The sequence below is a fragment of the Ornithodoros turicata genome, chromosome 7 (assembly GCF_037126465.1).
Source record: "Ornithodoros turicata isolate Travis chromosome 7, ASM3712646v1, whole genome shotgun sequence".
Classification (NCBI taxonomy): domain Eukaryota; kingdom Metazoa; phylum Arthropoda; class Arachnida; order Ixodida; family Argasidae; genus Ornithodoros; species Ornithodoros turicata.
The window spans coordinates 9416345-9426516 of NC_088207.1; the positions used below are offsets into that span (position 1 = coordinate 9416345).

General features: G+C 48.0%; 1 protein-coding gene across 1 annotated transcript; it reads right to left on the bottom strand.

The window, feature by feature from the left end:
- Nucleotides 1–883: 883 nt before the first annotated feature.
- On the bottom strand, nucleotides 884–7321 carry LOC135400423 (uncharacterized protein K02A2.6-like). Its single transcript, XM_064632260.1, has 4 exons — nucleotides 7302–7321; nucleotides 6100–6385; nucleotides 5262–5815; nucleotides 884–3545 (listed from the first exon to the last, which is right to left on the bottom strand). The coding sequence occupies exons 1-4, from the start codon at nucleotides 7319–7321 to the stop codon at nucleotides 884–886; spliced, it is 3522 nt and encodes a 1173-aa protein (XP_064488330.1).
- Between the last annotated feature and the right edge of the window lie 2851 nt (nucleotides 7322–10172).

A 10172-nucleotide genomic window follows, 5' to 3' on the forward strand; every position in this document is an offset into this window, starting at 1 on the left:
TGCTGAGCCGTAATAGAACCGTTTCCGTTTCGGTCCCTGGAAATGAGACTTTATTTTTTCTACTATTTTTGTGTATTTTGGTACTTTTTTATTTATTTCAGTGACAGCATAAAAGTGATATATTAAGGCTGAAAGGCCATCCGGATCATAGCCGAAGCTAGTGCGATCCGTAGAAACATGTCAAACAAATATATGACAGCAGTATACACTGAACCCCAATACTACTACACTAAAAATATGCGAGTCACAAAAATCCTAAACAGTGTTATCTATGTTGATTCAAGACCAGTACTGTGAAGTAAGTGCCTATGTAATGCTAATTTAAAGTTCCTAGATGAAATTACAGATAGTGGTAAGGAATTCCACTTAATTACGCCTTGGTATTGTAAAGTACGCATCCCATGCTCATTCGTTTGTTGTTGTACTAAGAGATGGTGCCCTAACACGGAGCGGCTGGTGCGAGTTACAGAGGAAAAATGAAGACCTAGAACTAGCCCTTCAGTAATAATACATTTCCTTATCATCAATACAGTCCTTTCAAAACACAATGTGTTAAATGGCAGAATGCGCAGTGTTTCATACAAAGGTAGACATGATTGCCTAGGATGTGCATGCAATATTGTGCGAATTATACGGTTTTGAAGAAGTTCAATGGGTCTTAAGTAAGTCTTATAAGTGTGCCCCCATGATTCAACGCAATATAAGAGGTGACATTTGTGATAACTAGTAGAGACATTGAGTAGCAACAGCAACGTTTATTCCAAGGTGGAACCGCGACTGGAATGCAGCGCGGACCGGCAAACAAGCACACAAACAACAACCCTCAGCGCGAGCCAAAGTCAACCTTAGCTTCGTCACCTGAAGCTCTATCACACTTCCCCCTTTAAGCAACACCGTATCTGTCTGGTTCACGACGACTGCGTAACGGGTAGCGACGACTGCCCGTGACGGCGCTCGGACGCTCCGTCGAAGCGTGACTGACGTTGTGATCCGCTTCTGTCGATAAGATATGAGGGCGGTCGGAATGAGAAAACTGCGAGAAGGTCCCGCTTGACGTCCCTTCCACTTCCGGAAACGGCAAGGGAAACTCTTCATTAGGATCGTCAATCGCTGCAGGGCGACATCGTACATCAGAAGCGGGAATGTTCTTCGAACATCTCCAGGACTCCACAGTTTCTCTCCGTTTCAGATGATCTTTATGGACTCTGTGAACTTTCCCAGAGGCATCTCTCACCGTAAAGATGACGGAGCCCTGCTTGCTCACAATCGTCCCGGTCTTCCAGTGTCCCTTCTTGGAGTTGTCCAACATCCAGACTCCTTGGTCGACAGAGAACTGTCTGTCCTGAGTTCGTCTGTCATAATTTCGCTTTTGACGCTCCCGTGCCAGACTATCTCTTCCAGAACACGTCACCTCAGATGGACGGACGAGATCAAGTAGAGAACGATAGTGTCTGTTGTTCAACAGCTCACAAGGAGGGCGGCCTGTGGTGACATGCGGGGTCACTCGGTATTTAAAAAGAAAGTCACGAAGTTTGTCCTTGTCACCTCCCTCTTCGAACCGACGTAGGGCAGTCTTGAAAGTTCTCACAAAATTCTCCGCCAGACCATTTGACTGCGGATGGTATGGCGGAGTGAGGACGTGGTGTATTCCTCGTTGTTTCAAGAAATCCTCGAAGACCTGACTTGTGAATGGCGGTCCATTGTCTGTGACGAGAACTTCCGGTAGACCGTTTTGGACAAAAATATCTTGAAAAGCACTGATCGTTTTCAGAGCATTGGTACCAGTCATCTGGATGATGTCGGGCCATTTGCTGAAGGCATCAATAACAATCAAATAGTGCTTCCCATGAAGCTCTGCGAAATCCGCGTGAAGACGATGCCACGCCTTGTCAGGTTGCTCCCACTGATGTAAGGGAACAGGGATCTCCTGCGCAGCCACTGCCGAGCACTGCTCGCAGTTCCTGACCCTCGATTCAATGTCCTTATCTAGACCAGGCCACCAAATATACGAACGAGCAAGCATCTTCATTTTCGATTGGCCGATATGGCAGTCATGCAGAATATCCAGAAGTTTGTGCCTCAACTTGGTTGGCACAACTGTGCGCATTCCCCAAAGTATGCAGCCCTTGTGCAGCGTTAGCTCCGTCTGCCGCTGGTAAAACGGGGATAGATCCGGTGCAACATGACCTGGCCATCCACGTGAAACATATTTCGCTACCTTTGTTAGTATGGGCTCCTCAAGTGTGGCAGCGGCAATGTCCTTAGCCGTCACTGGAAGGGTTGACATGTGGTAATCTTGGACCGCAAAAATTTCGTCCGTTCCAACGCTGAAAACACCCTCTTCTGCGGCCTTGTCAAATTCATGGTCCGGTCCTTCTGGAAGCCGGGAGAGACCGTCTGCGTTCGCAATTTTCGACGATCCCTCGAACTGGATGTCGAAACTGTAGGACATTAGGATGAGTGCCCAACGCTGTAACCGGCTTGCTGTCGTTACAGGGATACCTCTTGATGGCCCAAAAATTACCGTAAGGGGCTTGTGGTCGGTGTACAATACGAATTTCCGGCCCCACAGGTACTGGTGGAATTTCTTAACGCCGAAAATGATGGCCAAGGCCTCTCGTTCAATTTGGGCATACTTTGTCTCTGCAACTGTGAGTGTCTTTGACGCGTGCGCGATTGGTCTATCTACCCCGTGGAGCCGGTGGTAGATAACTGCTCCGAGACCTTTTGAAGAGGCGTCGACTGCCAAGAAAATTTCCTTAGTGGGAACGTAGTGTGTTAACACCTTCGCTGAAGCTAGCATGCTCTTGATGCTCTCAAAGGCTTCGACGCACGCAGAAGTCCAACACCACGACGCTCCCTTCTTGAGTAAATCATTTAAAGGTGAACACACATCCGCCAGGCCCTCCAAGTATTTGCCATAGTGCTGAACCATGCCTAAGAAGGAACGTAGTTCTGATACTTGATTGGGCGGTGGCATGTTAAGGATCGCTGACACCTTCTTCGGAGAGGGCCGAAATCCGTCGGCATCCACAATGTGACCGAGATACTCCACTTGGGTTTGCAGGAAAGCACATTTCTCCCGCTTCAGAGTGAATCCGAATTCTTGCAGTCTTGCTAGGACCTTAGACAGATTGCTGAGATGTTCTTCGTCGTTACGGCCCGTGACAATAATGTCGTCGAGATAGCAAGCCACAGACGGCAGTCCTGAGATAACTTGCTCCATCGTGCGCTGGAAAACAGCAGGTGCCGAGGCTATCCCGAAAGGCATACGATTGAATTGGAAGAGACCCTTGTGCGTATTTATAACCAGCATTTTTTTTGCTTCTTCGTCGAGTTCCATTTGAAGGTATGCCTCTGAGAGATCGAGCTTCGTGAATTTCTCACCGCCGTTGAGAACCGCCAGGAGCTCTTCCGGCCTTGGAATGGGATATTGTGCAATGGCCAGCTGCGGGTTAACCGTGACACTAAAGTCTCCGCAGACACGGACGGCCCCGTTTGGTTTGGGCACAACCACGTCCCATCCTCGTCGCCAGTTGTGATAACTAGTAGAGACATTGAGTAGCAACAGCAACGTTTATTCCAAGGGGGAACCGCGACTGGAATGCAGCGCGGACCGGCAAACAAGCACACAAACAACAACCCTCAGCGCGAGCCAAAGTCAACCTTAGCTTCGTCACCTGAAGCTCTATCACAACATTGGACTAATGAGAAATACAGAGTTCTTAAGACAGCCAGAGGGAAGATTTTGCTCACCCTGTACAAAGCGCCACACGCTTGAGATAACTTAGAACATACTTTTCATAGTCCATTCCCTTTTCTAGTCTGAGTCCCGCGTCGTCTACTTCGTTCCGTGTTTGCTTCTGTGTTTTGTCCTTCCTAAGACTCAAGGTAATGTTGCCGCTCTCACCGCAGCACAACTTCACGTGCACCCTCCTGATTTGTTCACCAATTATTTGGTGGGTGCTGCGGAACCAAGGCAGCTTTATGTTACCGTGTGATGTCAAATAAAATACTTCCTTTTAGAAAATAGGCATTTTGTGCATTGCGTTTGTACCAATACGAATTAAGAACACTGCATATATTCAGCATTTTTACTGCGTATTTCGAAGACTTCCAGTGCATATTTGTTGCAGTTGCATGCATATTTTGGTGGTTTTTAGTGCATATTTATCCGTGCTCTAATAACAACAAGTAACAACAGCCTCAAAACTAAAACTTTCTGTAGGTTTTCCTTTTACGTCTGGCGAATATTTTAGCACGAAATCGAGAAAGCAGGTGGCTGGTCATCCATGTGGCACGAAGAATTTACAAAGCGCGCGCCATCACCACCACCACCACCACAAAGCGCGCGCCCGAGAGAGAGAGAGGGAGAGAGAATACCTGTTACAAACATTGGAGCTGAGTGACACCCATGACCATGAGGGGTCTGCTGCTCCATTTCTTGAAAACGTTTCAATAACGCATGGATAAAATATACATACAGAACAGAAAACACATGCGACAACACACACACACACACAATAAATATATACATGACTTGGGATGTGAGGAACATCCCGGTGCCTTTGTGATTTAATTTACATAAGTGTCAGTAACGGGTGGTAATACGGGAGTCTTTTAAATAGTTGCAGAATGCTGTTAATGCGGCCGTCTGATGCGTCTCATTTTGCCAGGGTCCAATGATCTTCACGAAAGAGAGGTCGATCATCCAGCATAGCGAGCGTGCTCTCAAGCCTTGATCGTTCTGTAGAGTACTTTTTGCACTGCATTATTATGTGTAGTGTGTATTCGGTGCTGCCACACGTGGGACAGTGTGTGGAGGCCGATGGTCTGTAGCGATTCACAACACTATTGGTATGTAGCACACCCAGGCGAGTTAGGTGGAGGACTGTCTGTAAGCTTCGTGGTACGTTCCGTGGAGGCGTAAAGGCTAGGTCTGAGTCTATGAAGGTTGTGGAAACCTACGTTCCCACAACCTCGGGGCGTCAGCCCGTCCGTTCCGTGCGCGAGGAAACAAGCAGCACAACAGAGAAATTCAATGCAACATACCAGGTTTACTTTACGCTCAGACAGTCGAGCAGACAGCGCAACCAGAGCGACGAACACGTCTTGCCGCTGTTTTACCCAGGCCAAGAATGGCCCACAAGGTCAGGCTACCTGCCTTAAAAAAGAAAAAGCCACGCCCCCCCACCAAGTTCGTAGCACGGGATGCTGGCATATCTAGCAGATAAGGAATCTGCCACAATCTCCCCACCTACAAGTCCATGAGGTCATCAAGGAGATCCTCTTCTGGGACCGGCGGAGGAGGTGGTCCCGGAGGTGGAACAGGACCGTGAGGCAGCCCAGGATCGGCTAACAACTCTGGCCTAAGCCGTCTGATAGTGGCGAGAGCGGCGTTGACATCATTCGTGGCGCGGGCGGCCTCTGTCCGGGCTTGGTGGAGGGAGTCCCGTCTATGTGTAGTTCGGTGCACCTCGGGGACCCGGCAGACTGGGCACAAAAGCCTTCTTTCTTCTGCCGTCAGTGGCTGAAGCGGGTCGCTAGGGTGTCGTTCGGCAAGAGTGTGGCCCAGAAATGGAGCTGGTGTCCGTGCCAAGTCGTCACCCCTTAGTGGTCGGGGCTGGTTGTTCCATCGCGAGCGCGACGCCCAGGTAACGGGCTGTCCGTTGTGAATTATAGTCCAAGTGGCCACAGAGTGACCCTGCGGGTCAGAACTGAGACGAGGGTTCCTGCGAGAGCCGGAGCGGGAGGCGGAACGACTAGGTGAGGCACGCGACTCCATAGTCCTCCACTGTCGACGATGTTGCTGCATCTGCGAGAGAAGAAAAAGGGAAACGGTAAGAAGACGAAAATCCCATAGGAAATTCCTAGAGTCACTAAATAAGCTACGCTTCAGAGTAGCGACACTGTGCCGCCATGTTGTTTCCGATGACCTCCAGCACCATCCATTTAGCGCTCTTCGAAATGTCGTCTTCTTCCACTGCTGAACTTCACCTTTATCTATTTCTACTGCCAAAATAGAGGTGGGGCTGGAGGTCATCCGAAACAACATGGCGGCTCAGTGTCGCTACTCTGAAGCGTAGCTTATTTAGTGACTCTAGAAATTCCCATACCCGTCTGATAGGCGGTGAGGTCATCCAGGAAACCGGCGACAGATTTCTTATCGGTGTAACCTGAGAAGGTAGGCACCGGTAAGTTGAGTCGTAGAGGCGCTTGTGCATGCGGCGGCAAAACCGACCCGGCATCCAGGCGTTGGACCAGCAACGAGCACAACTCCGTCATGCGTGACAGGAGTTCTGCCGTTGCAATGGCGTCTAACTGCGGCGTGGGCACCTTCGCCTTGTCAGCCATCAGCTCCAAGGGCTTGTCCACCGGGTGGGAGCTGAAAAAAAACAAAACAAAAAAACACACGCAAGAACACACACAAAAAAACTAACAGCAATAAACTCTAGCAACTACTAACTACGCACAAACTACAAACAGTGCCGCGTGTTCCCCGCCACGGAACAGGCGAGCTCGAACCCCAAACGTTGGGCGCCAGTTGTGGGAACCTACGTTCCCACAACCTCGGGGACCAGATGAAAACGACAGTCGTACGTCTTTTTGGGGCACTTTGAATTGCCACAAAAAGGCGTATACGACCCTCTCTCTCCTCACATCAGATGCGATAACAACATCTATCAGCACAGTGGTTGGCGTGTTTGCTGTGTAACCGGATGTCGTTTTGGCACCAAACCGGAAGCGGTGAAAACGGCATGTATAGGGAAATGGGCAGGCCATAGACGTTGTTGCCTTGCAGGAAGACATAGATGCGATATTCAACTGGTCTGCCACTTGGCCACTTACTTTAAATTTTAAGATATGCAAGATAATGTCATTTACTAGAAGCAAAAGCGCATTCACAGGGTTTACACTGTTGATATGACCCTCTCGGAAGAGTTCAGGGATACAAATATCAAGGCGTCATTTTTGTATCGATTGTTACCAACAGTACAGGGTTTTACCCTATAAAAGCCTACCCGCGCTGGCATGCCGTGCTCGCCAATTACTCAATGCAGGGGTACAATGTGTTGCTTACGTATAAAACTCATAAGGACGTTCCATCATGGTAAATATCGAAGTGATTGAGCACCGTAACGCAAAGTTATAGCGCAAAACGTGAGGTTCCCGTAGTGAAAACAGCCAAAGTGGAGCCAGCGCCTCCTCTATTACCCAATGCCTCTCAATTTGGTCAGTGGTGCCGTACTGCGCATGCGTATTAGTTCACGTTCTGTCGTTTGCCGTCGCCACTACCCTACATCCAGGTCTGACGCGCCATGACGTCACCTACCGCACATGTTCGTGTTTTGTTGTTTTCTGTATAATCACTCGCAAGGAAGTGCTTGCCGCACACAACGGAACAGTTGGAAGTAGTGTTCGGCTCCTAATCTTTCCTGGCTATCACTTTCAACCACTCCTCTCGTAACGCGAGATCCGCAGGCACCTCGTGAAACGATACCCCTTGCTCCTTTTTCTTGGTCCCAGCAATAAAAAATGGCACAAGGCAGTACTGCATTTTTCAAAACGTTCGAAACCGCGTTTATCGAAATCAGACAAGAGCGCATAGCAGACGACAAGGGGTATAGGGAAGTGGCGCCCTCTACGTGCCCCCCGCGGGAAAGGGATGCAACTCGGCGAATCTGCCAATGGACATGCATTGAGTAATAGAGGAGGCGTTGGTGGAGCCTTTCAGTTAGCAGACAACATCCCTTTTGGGTGTCGTCTGCTGAGGACGTCGGCATTTTTCGTTCCTCACGTTGCTTACTTCTGAGCAAAATACGACAGTTACACGAAAGCGAAATGAAAACTGCAGTTCCATCCGACTGGCAGGATTTCTGGGGAGCAGCATGTCAAGTGCTCTTCTCAACGCCGCCATCTTGATTGTTTTGACTGCGGGAATTGCAAGTTTTGAGTTATAACTTCGTGCTGCGGCGCTCAAGCACTTCGAAATTTGGAAACTTCAAAATTAAGATTAAATGTCCTTATGAGCTGTATATGAAGATCGCACAATGTGCCACCTGCATTGAGTAATTTGCGAGTACGGCATATAGCGGCACAGGTAGACTTTTATAGGATAACACCCTGCATATCAAATGTGGTTGCGTCGTACGTTAGCTTAGGTCAAGTCCCACGTTAAGGTTAGTAATACGGAATTTTAAACATGCGCCTAGCAAGGTCAATGAGACAACGTATTTTACTCACGTTAGACCTGTGCTTGAATATGCGTGTATCTTATTGGACACAAATTACTCATCCTGTACAAGTAAACTAGAACAAATACAACATGACGCAGCCAGGTTTGTGTGCCATCGGCATCGAATCGCAGATAGTGTTACCGAAATGAAAACGATGCTGAAATCGCCTTTACTGTCAACACGTAGAAGGAACATTCGTTTAAAACCTGTCTACAGTATTTAACACAACTAAACCATTTTGACCCCTTCGGAGTATTTGTAAATACCAACATGCAGGCCGACTAGGATTGATCATGCTCAAAAGATCTGTGAATATACTACGAGGACGCATGTTTTTAAATTGTCTTTTTTCTCCTGGACGGTAAAACAATGAAACCGCTTGTCTAGCTCTACAGTTGAGCAGCCTTGTGTTGACTTATTTCATAAACAACTGTGCAAGAGTGATGGTGAGTAACGTCACATTTGTGTCGTATTATTCAGTTTTCTTTGAATTGTGCCTTACGATTACTGACTTGCTTCCTACTCTAATGCCTTATGGCGATGTAGGAATATGAATAAAAAATAAATAAAGAAAACATATAAGAAACGTAACCTATGGTGCAGCAGTTTTGAAACATCTAGCACAACGATATCTTATCGATGAACACCATTTGACTAAATAAGAAACACGCGAAAGACCAGTTTAATGCAGCCTTTGGTCTGTGCCCGTTGCACCCCGACTCGCCACACTCCAAAAACAAAACTTCACCGCAGAGCACGTAGTGCGCCAATCCTTGTCGCGAACGATAGGGTTATCGCTTTTGATTCGAGGCGTACGTTTTTTTTTTTTGTGGCAATTACCATATATCCAAATTGCCAAAAAAAGGCGTACGCCATCCTCTCTCCTCGAATCAGAAGCGATAACCCTATAATTCGTGGCGATTGTTGGCGCACAGCGTGCTATGCGGTGAAGTTCTGTCTTTAGAGTATAAAGCATAGGCGCCGACTGCTGGGGAAGGGGGGCCCTTGCCCCCCCGGAACATGAACTAGGGGGGGCATCGCCTCCCCCGGGAAGTCCCACTACGAGACTGACACCAACCTTTGGGGCTCGGCGCGCCCGGGTAAAAGAGCGAAGAGGCACCAACCCAACAATGCATCTTGCAATTTGTAAAATATGTATCCGCCCACCATACGCATTATCACAATAGAAGGTGAGGCGAAGAAACACAGAGGATGACACAACACATAGCCTGAATTTCGACCAAAGCAATCAGATCAATGAAACGAAGCAGTCGAAAAGGTACCAGCAGCTGCCAGTGAGGTGTAACGGTAGGATCTTCGGAACGCATATTCGTTGGGAGCGGGCTCAACTCCCGCTGCTCCATTTCATTGACCATATTGATTATTTTGCGTGCATTTCGGGTTAAACACCGATGTTTCAATACATTTTGTTCTTTTGCACACAGTTTTCAAAGGCGTAATGCCTTCAGTTGTGCACATGTTTACTGTTTACGTTCTCCCTGCTTTTTCTTTTGTTTTGTTTTTTCTGTTCTTCCTTCCTCTTACTTCTATACCGGTTCTGCATGCATCATAGGATCCCGCCAGAGTATGTGATTCCTCAGCTTTAGTTCTGTGTTCTTCATTTTTCTTTTCCTTTTCTTTCCTTCTTTTTTGTTTTCTTGTCTTGTTTGCCTTTTTGACTTTCCCTTTCATTTTTTTTTTGAATAACAAGCCGACATCCATCTGGCTTACCCTTCCTTTCCTTTTTTGTTCTTAATAAACATAACCCCCCCCCCCCCCCGCCATAGTACTTACTTCGCGGTGCGCCTTTGCCCCTCCGGGAAGAAGAAAACTCTCCGCCTCTTTTGCAGAGTGTAGAGAGTGGTAAGCGCATCCCGCACCCCACTTTTTATACACCTTGCGAACGGGATACCGAGCGTCCCTCGAAGTGTTCTA